This window comes from Lethenteron reissneri, chromosome 34 (genome assembly GCF_015708825.2).
Source record: "Lethenteron reissneri isolate LAM-NWPU_2019-01 chromosome 34, ASM1570882v1, whole genome shotgun sequence".
Classification (NCBI taxonomy): Eukaryota; Metazoa; Chordata; class Hyperoartia; order Petromyzontiformes; family Petromyzontidae; genus Lethenteron; species Lethenteron reissneri.
This window is the reverse complement of record NC_083812.1, coordinates 16,664,618-16,682,482: the sequence shown is the minus strand read 5'-3', so window position 1 is coordinate 16,682,482 and position 17,865 is coordinate 16,664,618. Positions and strand designations below refer to the sequence as shown.

Sequence of the window (17,865 nt, the reverse complement as noted above, 5' to 3'; positions counted from 1 at the left end):
GATGGAGAACGCGTGCGGTACGGAACGCCCGCCAGAAGCGCATGAACAACCGTCACTGCGAGCGCTCGCCCTCCCCTCCTACTGCTGCACTCTCTCTCCACTCTTTGGCGTTCTCTAACCCACTTTCGATCATTGATCTTGCTCCTGAAATTGCTCCCGGGCGCTTAATTACACTGCGTGCCGTCGCTGTGCGCGCATGCGTCTATTGCTCATGTACATATACTGGCGTAGCGTGCGTACGTGTGCGTAAGTGTGTATATATTTATTTATATATGCAAGACCTATATAAGTTACAGATTTGAAGCACACGCGCACAATCGCCGAGAGGCTGTCCTCTATTGCTCCGAGGTGCGCCAGTGGTGGATTCAGTTGGCGTTGGGTTTTTTTGTGAATGGATCCGTTGCGATGAGCGTCGTCGCACCAGGGAGCACATGTTCCCTCTCCCTACATGGGCACGCTTTCGGGATGTATTGCACTGTGGTTGTTATGCGTGGGGTATGTTTTGTGTAGAGTGGAACAGCGCAACCAGTGTTGTTGAGGCTTCATTGTGTTAATTCGCGTTTCATGTATCGTGCAGAGCTTAAACACTCGGCGGTGTGTTGTTGTTGGTCTTGTTTGATGTCAGTAGTCACGAATGTGCATCTCGAGATTTGATTGCCTTCAGCAGACGATTCGGGTTGTTTTACGATTAAATAATTGCGACGAATGACATAATATGCGTTAAATGTGTTTTGCCTTGTAAAAAACACGTAAATTGTCATCGCGTTGTAGTACAGTAGTCGAATACCGAAGTGGTCAATGATGATTTTTGTGTCATCCTTAAACCAAATAGGTTTTGATTGAAGTTTTGAGTATTACTTCGTGTATGATAGCGATGGGTTTGCTCATCATTTAATCAATAATAGATATGCCATTAATGGTGATGATGACAATTATTTTAATGAATAACATTGTATTTGTGATGCATGTTGAACTTCTTTCGCACCATACTTAGCCAACTGTGTTAATCGGAGGTGCGGGGGAAGGACAACAAACTACACACAAAAAGTAGTTCTAAAGAAACGAGTTTTCAATGTAGATTTAAAAGTGCATAGCTCCAGTGGCTTCCTAATATCAGAAGGAAGGGCGTTCCAAACTATTGCAAATACACGTCCGAAAGTGCGCGATGCGGTGACCGGGTTTATTCGCTGGCTAGCCAAAAGCTGATGTAGTGAGGATGAGCGGAGTTCGCGTGATGGTAAACAATATATTGTGATGTTAATTTGACCGATATGTAGCAGCTGCCGTCACGCGGACCTCATGGAGGAGGGATCGATGCTTTTCGGGGTGCATGCAGAACCGGGGAACTACAGCTTGGTGGACCCTGCTTGGGATGGGGGCTCTGCGTTGGGGGGCCCTTCTGCAGATCCCCAGCTCTCTGACAGCAACGGCAGCGACATGAGCGACCAAATGGTAAGAAACGCTCGCTCGCTCGCAAACAGTGTCCAAGCGGAGTGTTGCTGTGTCCTGCTGCGGCAGTTCCACAGCCGCTAGGGAGGGAGCCGGCTCGGTTTGCGCACCGGGACAACGGCGTGGAGTACTTTCCAGTGGTTTTGCAATAAAGCTGAATACACGTTTATGATTGGTAACAGATCGAGTCAATGCTTGGTATTATGTGGCAGCACAACGCCACTGAATTTATCCATCAATGCTTGCTGCTGTAAATGCCTATCCATTACAATCCATTGTCTGTTTTACTTAGTATGCTTTGACTAGTTTGTTTTCTTCTTGTGATATTGTTAATTTATAATGTATGTCTTTCATTACATTCTGTACCTTACATCTATGTTTACGATAACTTGTAATACCTTGTCTTCTTGTGTTACCTCTCAAATTCACTCGTATCACCAGCTTGATCAGGTCGACCTTGTAAAAATAAATCCTCAAGTTCTTGCCTCGTAAAAAGAAATTTCAGACTCTATTTTCATTTGCTGGGAATAACTTTTAACTGCATTTTTTAAGCAATGATCTAAAGGATTAATGTCCATACCCGATACCCACTCCTTAGTTATAATGCAGATTTAAAGATGTGTATAATAGGTGGTGAGCTTACTATGGTTGGTGCTAATATCTGGTATTTATGCCACTAAGTGAACAGTATGAATTCATCATATGAGCTGACTGGCACAGTAGAACCTCGGAGAAAAAACGCACCAGAACTCGAACAAATCGGTGTTCGAACAATAATTCCGAAAAAAAATTGCCCTGGAAACCGAACGAAATTCGGAGGTCGAACGGGCAATCGCGACTTGAAAGAACCTGTCCGGCTGAGACGCATATGGCCAGCGTGCATGACGCTTGCCCAGACAAAGGTTTTGCCGTATGAGAGGCTCAGTTAAAATATCACCCAGATAAGGCAGTAGCCAACCGAGTGAGCAATGTTTTTAGTCAGAAAGAGCTCAAGTGACTCACAGTTAGTGGCAGAAAAGAGGCACAAAAGAGAAAGAACCCCAGAAGGGCAGTTACCCGACGTTATTATGGAAGGGGACTCCCATTCCAAACAATAACACCACCACCTCCTCCTCCGCACCACCTTCCACTCAAGCCATCAACTCTCCTTATTACAGGTAAAGTGAAGTGAAGTTCTATGTTCATTTTTTTCATTTATTCCATATATTTATTCATTTATTCCATTTATTTATTGTGTTTCTTGTTTTTTTTGTATTGATTTTATGCATGTGATTACTGTAAACTTCGTGTAAAAATGCTTTATAATTAGATATTTTTTGTGTCTGGAACCAATTCATGTCATTTACATTAATTATTATGGGGAAAATGTATTCGGTGTTCGAACAAATCGGTGTTAGAATGGCCTTCTGGAACAAATTAAGTTCGATCTCCGGGGTACCACTGTATTTTCATGAATGTGTATCTATATATACAAGAGTGTTTGCATGCTTATATGCACGTCATGTATATGTTGCGAAAAGTCATGCCATAATGTTTTTTTGACTAAGCTAACATATTGGGTTTTATTCCTGGCTAAGATTCACGTCGTTGGCAGCCGTTGATGTAGACACCTAAACTGTGCCTCCCCTAGGTTGACTTAGCCCAAATAAGGCAGACCTATCCGGTCGATCGTGTCAACAAAAAAATGGGAGACAAAGGGAGAAGAGCATAGTGATGACTTAATCAAACTTGTATACCGTGTTGTCCATAATTCGGTGGGCACAAACAACACTTACTCTCGGGTTCTGTGTGATCAAAGTGATCTTTCTCTTTGTGTACCTATATATATAATGTTTAGCAATGTAGTCTGCTGGTTTTACTAGTCAGTAGAGTCAACCAAAAGTTATAGATTGCTTCAAATGTATTGCTAAACACTTGCAGATGTACAATATCCTTCATCAGGCATACTAAGAAATTCACCTCTCAAAAATTGTACTTTAATCTTGTCATTGGACCTACTTTGCCAGTACCAAAATAATAGGTTTTTCCCCTTTTTCCGGCAACAAAACAGGTGTTGAGATGTTAAAACACCAAACTGAAACCTTTTACAAGGAATCATGTCTGCATTAACCACAATGCTTGTGGTCAGAATGCAAACATTATATGAATGTCCTTGAAACTGATTGGTCCACACCAGAGTCATCTTTCTTTTGAGCCTCGTCTCAAACGGTGTTAGACCAGAGGATGCCAAAAGGCGTACAGCCCAAAGATAATGCACTATCAGAGTAATGAGAGCTCGGGGTGGCATCTACATCATGGGACCTCCTTTGCCAGTACCAAAATATGATAATAGGTTTTTCCCCTTTTTTGTGGCAACAAAACAGGTATTAAGATGTTAAAACACCAAACTGAAACCTTTTACAAGGAATCATCTTAACACCTGTTTTGTTGCCAGAAAAAAGGGGGGAAACCTATTATCATTTAATCTGGTCACTTAAACACATTCTAGGTAGTTTGAGCATTCATAACAGTTGACTCTTCTTGCCAGGTGGTATTTCCCCAAAAAAATTCTGCATAAAGTTGATGTTAAACATCCTATTTAAAAAAAAGTCTTACTCAATTATTATATAAAGCATGTATATTTTAATGCAATTTATTTGTCTAGGAAAGCTTCATGGAGTTTGAATTCCTTTCCAAAAAGAGTCTTACAGCTAGATGACTCGGTAATATATTGTTTTAGATAATGTGTATTGATTGTGTGATAAAACCAGAGTGGCAGGAGAAAACCCATGATGCATATGGGAGTGTTACTGTACAGGCAGTCTTCGACTAACAAACACTTGCATTTACAAGCCAGCTTCCATGAAATATATATTTTAAAAACATACATTGACTTAAAACGTGAACTCACGTTTGAAAACTGAACCATGTAACCATTTTCTTCAGTGCAGCGATCCTCCTCGAGATGTGATGAGTCAGCCTCACACTGGAAGTGAGTGTGCATGTGTGTACACCCACGTGTACATATGTGTAGTGACATCGGGGATGTCACTGTATGGTGCCGGCCCGAGAGGGCTGTGGCGAGCGATGTCCCTACATCGCGGACAGCACCGGGTGGGTTGCTGTGTGAGGCCGGCTCTAGCATAGCACGGCGTGCGATGCACTGTCATTGCGTACACCCCATAGGCGGGTGTAGCACCAGCCCTAGCGGGGCTTGGTGAGCGCTGGGATAGCGCGGGCACCACGCATGGCGCGTAGTGTGGGCTCCCACCAGGGGGAGTGGGAGAGTGTCAGCCCAGGGTCAGGGTTGCCCTGGGCCATGGCACTCTGGTTGGCCCTGTAAGCACGTGATCCGGAGTGTCCACAGAGAGGGCCCCAGGTGGGGGCGGGAGAGCTCTCGAGAGGGATCAAGAGGGAGCTGGAAGGCTCGAGAAGGCGGGCAGAGCCAAGGGCGGGGCGGCCCCGATCCGGGAGGATATAAGGTGGGTCCCTGAGAGGGACCGGGGTCGCTGCATTCTACAAGTTCGAAGCCTTACGTCTTATAAGCTGGAAGCTCTGCAGGCATCAGCACATAGCCAGGACCCAAGTGAGGGTCAGGCCCTTCGTAGCAGTAACTCCTCCATATAGGGTAGTTAGCTGGGTGGTCACCACCCTAGGCTGTATCTGGTAAAGGGGCAGTTACCCCTTTGTGTTTACGCGTCGATGTTATAATAAATGTGTTGCCTCTAAAGAACAACGTCTGCGACTCAGTTGGACTCACTACAACTGGTGTCGGAAGTGGCCAACATGCTAGTTTATACAGCTAGCTGTAGACTATGTCTACGCATCACAGACCACGTACTAGGACGTTGGACGGCGAGCATGAGGACCTCGTGCCGTCTACAGCTTTGGAGCATGCGGGGTAGACGCTGCCAGCGGAGCAAGGCGCCATCTGGGCGCTCGACGCTTCGCTGTCGGCAGAAACGACCCTCCAGGAGGCGCACGATCATCTGAAGGAGCTCCTCCACACTGTGACTTCGCTCCTCGCGAAATTTCGTCCCAGAGTCTCGCCAGTGAAGGAGTGAGCGGTGATGCAGCTCATGGACGACGACTCCGCTGCCATTTCGCAGCTGGCGGGAAACTCGATGGCGCAGAGCGCTCAGCCATTTTGCCACCGGCGCAGAGTACTCAGCCCGTCAAAATTAAAGACATGCCGTCAGTGCTGAGAGACATCCCGGCTCTCCAGCGTCGGCGTCCCTTTGCTCGAGAGTTCGCGGCTACCAGTGGCAACTGGGTGGCCTTCAAGCAGCGGTTGATCCCGAGTGAAGCAATTCTGTTCCACTCTCAGGGGCTGCGCGACTGATGTCTCTTGTGCGGCCACGCATGCCGGCTTTGCAGGCTTCGGGAGTGCAGGCTCCATCGACCCAGGCCTACTGTTCTTCATGAGCAGCTGGGTTCGGTGGAACATTTACACATTTCTCCCGGGATCTCCAGGGTGAGCGAGCCCACCTCCCCTGGGGGCCCGGCATCATGCACTCGCTTAAAACTCGTTTTTCGTGATCCTCTTGCACACATGCTCCCACGCTGTCAGTTGCTTGTCGCTCTCGCTCTGTCGTGGTGGTTATTGGCTGATCCTGGCCGCCATTGAGCTCACGAGCATTGTTACATGGTGAAGGTGGGAGGTGTGATGATAGGGAGGATCCTGAGAGTTTACGCGTTTTTTTATATTTTGCTTGTTGATGCGGTGTTGTTATTATGGGTTCGTTGGTTTACACCCTTCTCCCTTTTGGTTTGTACATTTGTGTATAGTGTAATTTTTGTACAGGTGGGTTTGGGTATTTATTTTTGTTCTTGTATTGTTGAGGCACACTGTGTTTTTCCTTGCATTTCACTTCATTGTTCGTTTGGAGGGGGGAGTTGATAGCCGGGATGGCTGAATGCTATGAAGGCGGGGTGATGTAGTGACATCAGGGATGTCACTGCATGGTGCCGGCCCAAGAGGGCTGTGGCATGCGATGTCCCTACATCGCGGACAGCACCGGGTGGGTTGGTTGCTGTGTGAGGCCGGTTCTAGCATAGCACGGCGTGCGATGCATTGTCATCACGTACACCCCATAGGCGGGTGTAGCACCAGCCCTAGCGGAGCTTGGTGAGCGCTGGGATAGCGCGGGCACCACGCATAGCATGTAGTGCGGGCTCCCACCAGGGGGAGTGAGAGAGTGTCAGCCTAGGGGCAGGGTTGTCCTGGGCCATGGCACTCTGGTTGACCCCGTAGGCACGTGATCCGGAGTGTCCACAGAGAGGGCCCCAGGTGGGTGGGCTAGGGGGTGATCACGTGTCCGGGGAGAGCTCTCAAGAGGGATCAAGAGGGAGTTGGAAGGCTCGTAAAGGCGGGCGGGGCCAAGGGCGGAGTGGCCCCGACCCGGGAGGATATAAGGTGGGTCCCTGAGAGAGACTGGGGTCGCTGCATTCGACAAGCTGGAAGCTCTACGTCTTACAAGCTGGAAGCTCTGCAGGCATCAACACGTAGCCAGGACCCAAGTGAGGGTCAGACCCTTAGTAGCAGTAACTCCTCCGTATTTAGTAAAGGGGCAGTTACCCCTTTGTGTTAACGTGTTGATGTTATAATAAATGTGTTGCCTCTAAAGAACAACGTCTGCGACTCAGTTGGACTCACTACATATGTGTAGAGCAGTGAAATAAGTGGTGCGCACAGTTAACCGAGGGAAACTGAGGGCAAATAGGTGCTCGTGAGGTTTGCACGGACGAACCGCCAGTTGTAAGGGGCGAAACAGGTGCAAACGGGATCGACCGGTTGTGCACGTTGAGACCGGAGATGTTGCCAGGGAGACAGGAGATAAGGGTTGATTGATGGGCCAACAGGCGAGAGCCTAAAGAGATGCACGAGAGGTCTCGGATAATTAGCTGCTGAGTGCAGGATAATGGAGGTAAAAGATAGATAAGAGTAGGGAGAAGTAACCATAAGTGACCGTACAGATAGTTATAGGAGTGCCTACAACTGGCGCAAGAATATGTTAATTAAGTGTGAGCAGGTGACTTGTTACAACGTGTTGGTGTAACTAATTTTTAAGACACTACATATGTGCGAAATTGTGTGTGTAAGTCAGTGTGTGTGAAAGTGAGTGTGCGTGTGCCCCTGTATGTGTGTGGGGAGCGGTAGTGTAACGTTTAGCGCGCTGCGCAACCAACACGGTGACCCAAGTTCGATTCCTTCTCACGACAAACACCAGTGACTATTATCTGAATGGGTTTTGGGCCTCCCCTAGGTCGATTAATCCTCAAATTAGTATTAGTACCTGATTCGGTTTGTGTACATCGCCACTGGGGAGTCAATGATGGTTAATCGTGGCCGGGTGTGGTGCTGTATCGGCCTTCATAAATGCTGTTCTCCAACAGTCTGTTCAGGCTATATGTCGTTGGAGTGTGTCTTTGTTTGTGCGTGTGCCCCGTGCGTGTATCTTTGTCTTTGTTTGTCTGTCTTTGTGTTTTGTGTTTTTTTTCGGTGTGTATGTGCATGTCCCATGTGTGAGTGAAATTGTGGTGAATCATTATGTCCCTTTAGACAAGCAAGCTAGCATCATGACTCAAAATAAGTGGGAAAAAACGGATTCTGTTTTTTTTTTAGGTTATTTTCTTTAATGTTTTTTTTTATATTATACATTACTTTTTTCCAGTTTTACATGAAAAGATGTTTTATTATTGATGAGTTTAACAATGTTTCCCTTTTTTTGCTGAACCGTGGCACATTTCATAACACTGACCGTATTGGCATTTAAATAAAATACATTGGTGTGTTCTGACTTAAGAACCGCTTGACTTATGAATGTTCTTAAGTCAAGGACCGCCCGTACTCCCATCTCCTGGTAACCTTGCAGCCCCACTGGTTTGGGAGTTTCACAAATATTGACGTGATCCACTAACCCTTGATTCTTTGCTTCCACGGTACAGTCATGCAGCAGCACATAAAGCTTTCGTAAATATAGGTGCCGCGTGCGCACACAGACCACCGCTCTTGGCTTGGGACTTGGCTTCGGTTGAGTTTAAACGCAATGACATCGCTCGCAATGTTCCCTTGCAGGGATTCTCTTTTAATTGTAATATCCGTCTTTAAAGGTAGAAGAGAACACAGGAAACCAATGTCTAAGTTTAATCTTTAAAATAATACGTTGATATTAAAAATATATCCCACACGTGTTTGTCTTGAGCGCTGTGCGTAAATGTGCGTCCAAGAGGTGTTGCGCACTGCAATACAGTCCCGGCGACCTGGGTTCGCTTCCCAAACATGGGGGAAAACATCAGATATTCGTCTGTATTGGGCTTCATCTAGGTTTGCTTAGCCATAAATGAATACCTTCTGCAATGCGTCTACCATACCACCTCTTCTGTGTGCCAAAAATGAGTTTCTGCCAGCCTACAGAAGTTGTCCAAAATCCCTACGTTTCACCCCACATTCGTTTAAGGGTGAGATTTGTATGAATCGGTGTGTGTGTGTGCGCGCGTGTGAGAGAGAGGGGAGACGGTCACGTGTAGTGGGGAAGGTTCAGTGCGCATGGCGGCACAGGGATTAATTAAGTCAAGCGACTCATGCATGCATGATCTGTGCACCCGTTACTGCGTGTGACTGCCTGCCCGCTGTGCTTAGGCGACTCTCTCGCTCGCGGCTCTCATTAGCGAAGCGCAAAGTCTTTGTGTGTCCTCACTGGCGGCGAGAAAGGCCATTAGCACAAGCAGGCGTAGTTTGCTAATTAAAGGAATTACTCATTCTACAAATTAAACTCTCATTCATATCACAACTCGTGTGTGAGTGGATGTTTTACAGCATAACTTCCCACTTTGAAAGTGATGTCATGATTTAGCATGTTCCCTTGGCTTTAGAAAAAGAAAATCAAACACATTGCAGTTCGACAAGCACACGGGCGAGCGTTGGTCAAATGCATGATAGCTTCTCGCCTATTTTAAACCCCGGGTCAGAGTTTGATTCATTCGTAGAACATCACAGACAAGATATGGAGCTGTGGAGTGTATGGTCAGGGCAACACTGGTGCAAGCCTCCCGTCACGGAGATTGCAGACACGCTTCATCATTTGACTGTAACACACACACACGTTCATTTTAACACGCACCATTCTCTTATGTATAATAAAATGTGCACCATGAACACAGCAACCCGAGTTCGATTACTGGTGACGTCTAACATCAGTGGCGAGTGATATATGAACCTGTCCTGGCCCCCCTTTACGAAACTCACATTGACCAGTGTGGTGAAGTATGGTCAAACTCCTATTACTGCCACAGAGTGCGTTAAGTCTTCATCCAGCAGTGGATAGATAACGTCTGTAAATTATGACTGTATTATAAACATAATTATATAATTTACCTGATCGGGTGGTGTTGGTAAACATTTAATTTACAATCAGCACACCATCTTTCTCAAGTCAATAAAATAAATACAACTTTTTAGAAAGTCAACCACGGGCCATTCTAGGGTTACGATCCCTGACATTGGAATGTGGAATGCACACCGGTTTCGAAGAGCAGCCACCCCAACGCCGCGCGTTTAATCAGAGAGACTACCATGACAATATACAGCGTGCGTCACGGGTGGTTAACTTCAGAGCCGTTGCGATTACCAGGGTATTAAGTTGATCAACAAGCTCTTATCAAACACCTATGACCCGCAATTGTATTGTAAAGACGTGCCAACTTTATGTTTTGCTATTAAAATCACACACATCGCCATTTGCTCCACTGTGAATAGGCCTTATTCACGGTTCAATGTCTCTTCTCACCAATAGCAATTTTATTGACGGACAGGTTGTGGAGTGGTGGTTGATGCATTTTGTGCTATGAACACAGTGACCTAAGTTCGATTATCGGCGTTGATTAACATTGGTGTGCGAGTGATATCTGAACTGGTCTTTTTGGGCCTGAACTTCACCGATTCGGATTTACCAGCGTGGTGAAGTACGTGCAAATCTAAATTATCTGCAAGGCGTGGGGATGCCTTAATCCAGCAGTGGATTGGCACTTTGGGGTTTATTATTATCATCATAATCGATTGATATTTGTACAATATGCGAGAGTGATTGTGCAGTGGTTAGTGAACTATGAACCCAATGACAAGTTCGATTCGCAGCCATTGTTAACATGAATGGTGAATGACATCTGAACAGGTCCTCGACCCCATTTCCCACATCTGCACTGACCAGTGAAGTGAAGTTTGTTAATACAGCAAACCACAATGATAGACAACAGGTGTGAAATTATATATCAATTTATTTTAATATCATCATCATCATCCATGATCGAGAGACTGCTGGAAGAAGGCCTTCCCAATACATCATCCCTCAGGGAGTCGTGATGCAACAGTATTGTTCCTGAAAATGAGGCAATCTCATTGCTCCTGTTCCATGCTAGACATAATTTCAGGCATGTTCATTAATTTGGCTGCCACTCTGTTCATCTCAACCACCCAATCTGACGCGTCTAACTTGTTGGAGGGAAACATTTGGAAAACACATTGGAGTATGTGTGGACCAGTTATTGAAGGCGGCACACGATTTATATGATTACATAGAGGGGCAGAGGAGAACAGGGTGAAGTGCTTTTATAAAACTGAATTTAATAAAGAAAGGCAACAGAGCTACATGTATGTACCTAGAGAAGGAAGCGTTGAATTAGTGTATACTACCTGCTATGACAAACGAATAAAAAACACAGACATCGACAAAGTGAAACATGCTGAAAGGTGCAGAGTGAATCATGGGGAGGTACACGCTTGGAGTTATACCGAGAGACATTAGAGGAACATGTGGATTCGAGAACATACTCAAATTAAACACATAAGTATACAGAATGGTGAGTGCACTTGGACGGGACACATCGTGAAAAGGAATTATAGCTAGTGGTCGGGACTAATGAACTAACGTGCCCAAGAGGACGACGCTCACCACACATGTGGAGCAACAAAATTGGCTCTTGTGCAGGCGCTAGATGACTGTTGCATCGGATGACCGTAAGATGGGGGATGGCTTGAAGATTCCTTCATCCAGCAGTGGATAGATTATGGCTGATAATGAACGTATCGGCGACATTGAACCGTGGTGTGCGGTATAAGAAAAAAAAAATCGCAATTATTATTTCCCCACGAGTCGCAACCAGGGTCAGAAAATATTGTGGGGTGGTGGGGCGTCAAAATCAGTTATCCAGATGTTGAAGCAGTCGGAAGACGGATGTCATTTTAAATGTTAATTTTATAACTGTTTTTATGAGAACCGGTGTGTTATGCTGCACCGGTGTACTGCCAATACGTATGTTTTTTGGGTCCAGTTGATGGAATGTGTCTTTCTTGCCATCACAGCGAGAGAAGTTCCCAATGTTAGATATCCCTCACCACGTGCACCACACGATCGGCTCGGTGGTCATCGCCATCGGCTTCACAGGGATCATCGGCAACTTCCTCGTCATTTACGTCTTCTGCAGGTATGTGTCTTAGCATCTGGGGAGTCGTGCTGGGGGTGGGGGCATGGGCGATAGGGTGGCGCAGTGATAACGCTTGTTCTTCGCAGAAAGAAACCTTCATTACATTCCCCACTCGTGTGCCTTTCTGTGTGTAGTTTGTGTGTTCTTCCCCTATCTGCATGGATTTTCTTCGGGTTCTCCGGTTTTCTCCATAGTTAAACAAACACAATTTAACTGGTATTAGTAACGGAGTATAGTACAACCGTATATGTATAACCGTATATGCAGTGGCAGCTGCTCTGGAGCATTGGAGGCGTACCCCGCTTGAACATTTAATTTCATTGAATTTTTTTAGGTCACAGCCAGAGGAATAAAGGTAGGTCTTGAGCCTAGAATTCGACCAGGGCCAGGGATGAGAGAGAAGAGGTAGGCAGGGCTAATCCATAAGTGATCTTGAACATGACAAAGGGTAACTTAGAAATTTCATTTGAGTGGATTGAGAGCCAGTCGTGGGTTCGGAGTATTGAGACTCCGAGCCCACGAGGGTGAGAATCCTGGCAGTAGCATTTTTATCATCCGGAATTTAGAGGTGAAAGGTTTTTGAATGTTTGCACAGCAGACAACTTTAGTGCTGAGTTTAGATGTGATGGAGGCATGGGTGTGAGCGTCTAACCAGCAGCTGGGGCAAGGAAGTGGCAGGCGTAGATATTGCGCAGATGCAAGTAGGAGGTCCTGTAAGGTATACTGGAAGAGAACGAGAACCCAGCATCAATGATGGCTCAAGGGTTTAACGCATTCAGTCTCACGGCATAGTTTGGAATTTTGATGGAGTAATACGCTGCCCTGGTGGATAGACTGCTAATTGTGCTCATATCCAGAATAGAGAAGATAACTTACTGAGTTGGTGGTGGATATTCCATGTTCATATGGCAAGGACCAGTATATCTCAATGAAATTGTATAACGGCCACTTATCTACCAGTGAGTGGTTTAGCATGGCTAGCGGGTGCTCTTTCTTATAAATTTAGGAGTAACAAGGATCGAATTAATAGATAATTATGATGAAGATGATTATATTAAATAATACATGATACATTTATATTTTTTGGTGACAATTGAATATCTTGATACATTATGAAGTATTCAATTGGAAATAAATTATGATAATGGATACAATTATTATGTTGACAAAAGTGATGATGATGAATTATGAAATAGTTGATTCAATTATGGTCGGCAAATGAACCCACTACCCCTTGCTGAGTCCGTTGAGATGTGTCCCAGCCATTTCATGCTCCCTTGGAAGAGGCACCAAGCACTAGAGCCTTTTTATCGCACAGCACATATGCTCGTTTCCTCGTGAACATGTTTCCCACGAGTCTTATGAAGAGGAGGAGCACTTATTTGCGTCTCTGTGGATTCCCACAATATGGAAATGGAATGAAATGTCATCGATTAAAAAAAGGTCAGTGCCATCAAAGGTGTTAAAATGAGTGATTGTGTATATTGCCCATGGGTCTCAAATGCATTTGCACTATCCCTGCAGAGCAGCAGGCTTCACGTCTCTACAGAAGGTGCTGCTGAACTTAAAAAAACGTGCACCTTTATCATGATTATTTGTAGTCTTCTCTGAAAAAAAGCATTGTAATTTCCACCGCTGAGTTCCCAGATGAAAGGCATTGAAAGATCAATTAAGAGCATGCTTAAGGGTGTAGTGGTTCACATGAGTTATGCTAGGTGCGCGGGCAGAGTAATAATTGATTTAAAATAAATGTGTTTTGCTCCCACGTGCTATATTATAATGTTTAAATCTCACAAATGACTAATTTTGAGTATTATATTTTAGATTTGTTCGCCTAATTTAATTCAAAGGTGACTTGTTACGGACATTGGACTTATACTAATGACTTATAAAGCATGACACTAGATGCATTTCTTCGTTTGCAAGGTGATATTACCAAAAGTCTGTGTGTCTAGTGATGTTATTGAGCCATTTAATTGTCCCTGTGGAGGCTGGCTGGATGTCGGTAATATTTCCCACGAATCGGCAGTATAGGCAGTGCTGGATCATGTGGTCGATAGTCTGGCTGTGGTGACATTGCCGGGTGTTCTTCATGTCCATCGATGAAGGAGGTGGATCGCATCTACTGTGCCCTGCTCTCCCAACGATTCAGGGCTGACCACTTCCCTGGGTAGGATTCGAACCCTGGGAGTTATTTTTTAGGCCAGTAACGAGCTCCTTGTTCACGATGGTGTTATTGCACTAAGATTTCTGGCAATGTTCTTCCGGGGCGGAAGGAACTCGCGTTGAGGACTTTGGCCCTAATTGCGAGCTCCAATATGCGCTGTGAAAGAGTGATGATGATCATTCTTTCACAGCCCTGATTTATATTGGCCCTCATTTAAACACATTGTAACTAATATTGATACTGCAGCTCATGTGTACCTGAGTGTGCTGGTTTTGTTTTCAGTTTGCTTTAATATTTTCTACTTTGCGTCTTGTTCCTTTTTAGATTTTTATAAAATAGGTGGGAGAAGTGCGGTGGTGGCAGTGGTTAGTCGACTGAGTTAGGCACTCTGATACCTGGGTTACATTTATGGTCACGGCTGACATCAGTGGCGAGTGATACCTGAACCGGTCCCGATGCTCCCTCCCCCCCTTTACCAGCCCACCCTGACCAGAATGAAGTATGGTCAAACACCCCCATGACCAAAAAGGTGTGGAAAGGGCTTCATGCAGCAGTGGATTGACAAGCACATTTAATTTTACAAATATGATGATTGATGATGATGATGATGATTATTGGAGACTATGTATGTGGCACGGGATGAGGATGGTAGATTGCCAATCATCAATATAATAATTTGTAATTTCACAATGCAGGCAATTATATCAACTTCCCATCTATTATAATTTTTGATGGATGGCTTTAGGCGACCATTTTTCTCGAATGGCATATGTTGTATCAGACCTGTGATACTTTTTATATTTGTGTAGAATCTTATAGCTTTTACTAATATCTTTTTCAATTGCTAAAGTACAATTCATATATAGTTATTGGGAAATGTATTACTTTTGAATGATTGATTTTTAAGATTGTGTTATTTCTTTTTCTGCACTATTCTTTATATTGTTTTTGCACCCTGGCAAAAGAGATCATCTGGGTATACCGATCAGGAATGTATTAATAATGGATAATGATGATAATGATGATGTCATTGTTAAAATGTCTATAATGTCATTTCAAGAGTGTGCTTAGATAATTTCTCAAATTTTATATTTTAAAGTTATGCAGATTACAATAACAATAACCGCAGCAGTCGTAATAGTTTATATTTGCTCTTACTCAATATGTACTGCATCTCTTATCGAAGCGGTCGCATAGTTAAGGTAAAGAACGTTCAATCAAGTTAGTCCTACCTGTGCGACCTACACTCACGTGCGTGTGACCGGTGTGTTCAGGAGCAAGAGTTTGCGCTCGCCGGCCAACATTTTTATCATCAACCTGGCCTTCGCCGACTTCTTCATGTCCATCACACAGACACCCATTTTCTTCGTCACGAGTCTTCACAAGCGTTGGATTTTCGGGGAGAAGGGTGGGTGACGCAAACTATGCAGAGTGAGCAGCATCGGTGTGCGAGTATGTGTAAATGCTAATCGGAGGTGCAAATGTGTGTGTACATTACTGAGTGGGGAACGGTAGTGTAGTAGTAAGCGTTCTCTGCTATGAACCCGGTGATCTGAGTCCGATTCCTGATAACGGCCAACACCAGTGATGATTATATGAACCATACATGGGCCTCCCTTAGGTCGACTCGGTCTCAAATGAGTACCTGATGCACTGTGCTAATATTGCCACTAGTGAGACAAAGACAGCCGGGTATGGTGCTGACCACCCACCCCCTTGTATGCCATACAAGCCTTCATAGATGCTCGTACAGCATTTTCCCCAGAAGTCTGTTAAGGCGAGATAGGGGATCTTTGTCTTTGAGTGTATTGTGGCAAAACAACCCTCACCTCCTCGGTAGTTGCTAGTTGGTAACGCTGTTGTGATGTGAACAATTCCATTGGATGGAAAATTTATACTAATCAGCTGTTACCCTCATGGAGTGTTCGCAGCTGCCACAGTGGCCAATGGGGATCAAGATGCGTGCCAGGGGCTGGTAACCCCTCTGCCTTTAATTAAACTACCAAAAAATACAGAAAGGATCAAACTAAGCTTATGCGGGAGGTCCCGGGGGCACAGGCATATGTGACATCTCCTGGCCAAACCCCTATTGATGAGGCCAGGAGACTTAACCCCCCCTCCAGGTTTCTCCAGAAATGGCAGGAAACCACTGCGGTTGGACACGTGGGATGTTGAAACACTCACTAGGGACGAGAGGCTATCATTCTTCTGTCAGGAGCTGGACCAGTATTGCCTCGACTTCTGCGGAATACACCCCGTATGATGAATGGCTTCAGTCACGATAAGGGGTGGACAGTCTTCCACTCAGGGCAGGAAACTGCCAAACAACAGGGAGTGTCTCTTTTTCTAAATAAAACAATGAAGGGGGCATGGGAGCTTGGCAGTGAGGTGTTTGAAGCTGCGAGTCTCAGGCTACTGTGGGCTCGCTTCCTCATCAATGAGAAAAGAGAAATGGTGGTGGTGGCTAACGCCCCCACCGAAAATAAACATCAGTTGAGGGATGAAGGCAAGGCTGATAAGTCGGATGCCTATTATGATCTCCTGTCCCAGGTGTTAGTGGCTTCGGGATAGAGTCATCCTGTTGAGAGACTTTCATTCCCAAGTGGGTCATGATGTATGTATAGTGGCGTATTCACACGGACACTTTTAGCTTTTCTCCTGTGTCACTTTATTACTTCACATCCCGTATGGATGCTCCTCACACTAACACAACGCACCCTTGCTCCGAACTCCCTCTCTCTATAATCTGCTAGCCTGTCACTCTACACTCCGCTAGCCTGCCACTTAATACTTCGCTAACCTGTCACTTAGTACTCCGCTAGCCTGTCACTTAATACTCCGCTAGCCTGTCTCTCTTCTCTCACACCTCCAACTCGTCCTTGTCCCCAGTGGGGGATCAGCCAACACCGCTGGGGAGGACGAGGTGTAGAGGGAGAGGTCCCAGTCTTCTCTCCAGCTCTTGTCCTCTTCGTTCCTTCAGCTTCAACCAACTACCCTGTGTTGCTCCGCACACACCCTTATATCCCCCTCCTCATTAAGGGTCCTCAGTTACCCCCCATTAAGCTGGCGCCTCAGCGGCGCTTCCTGCTCGTGCTCTCTCTCTAATCATCTCCATCTCTCGCCTCTCTGGCATCTACTTGTGTTCCCACGCTCGCACCTGCCTATCCCCAAATGCACCCGGTTAATTACTGCTTCTCCGCCTAATTGCTGGGGCCTCTCTGGCGGCTACTCCATTTTTTCGCGCTTGCACCTGCTCGCCCTCAAATGCACCCGCTGTTTGCAAACCCCGCGCGTTATGCCACTACACATGTACCTGGGCTGGACTGATTAGAAGGCAAGGGCCAGATCAGCTCAATAAAAATGGGAAGAAGCTGATAAACTTCTATGGAGCCGATGGGCTTTGATCACCAACACGCTGTTCTTCCATCAGTGCATCCACACAACATCATGAATGCACGCCGAGCCCAAGCAAAAGCATCTGCTGGACTATATAGTGATGAAACAGTGAATGCTGGCCCTTGTCATTGACAACAGGACCTACTGTGTAAAATCTTTCCACTGATAATTATTGGCTTGTTACATTTAATGTGCCTACTATTCTTCCACTATGCTAGTAGGCATCTTCCTCGGATCCCATTCAAACCCACAATAGCCTAATTTTGGCTAACAAATAAAAAACTACAACATTCCATTTAGACACCGCACCAGATACTCATCTGTGGCTGAGTCAACCAAGGGGAGGCCTAGGACTGGTTCAGATAATTGTCACTGTTGTTCGCTGAGAGCGA

The 17,865-nt window shown here is 45.5% G+C and overlaps 1 protein-coding gene across 1 annotated transcript in view; it reads left to right on the top strand.

The window, feature by feature from the left end:
• The first annotated feature begins 334 nt into the window (after positions 1–334).
• LOC133350499 (melanopsin-like) overlaps positions 335–17,865 on the top strand; it is a 43,369-nt gene continuing 25,838 nt past the window's right edge. Inside the window, exons 1-4 of the mRNA XM_061564839.1 lie at positions 335–348; positions 1,278–1,452; positions 11,789–11,910; positions 15,352–15,485. Of these exons, the coding sequence (XP_061420823.1) occupies positions 1,300–1,452; positions 11,789–11,910; positions 15,352–15,485 (409 nt within the window). The 5' untranslated portion in view covers positions 335–348; positions 1,278–1,299. The remainder of the gene's footprint in view (positions 349–1,277; positions 1,453–11,788; positions 11,911–15,351; positions 15,486–17,865) is intronic.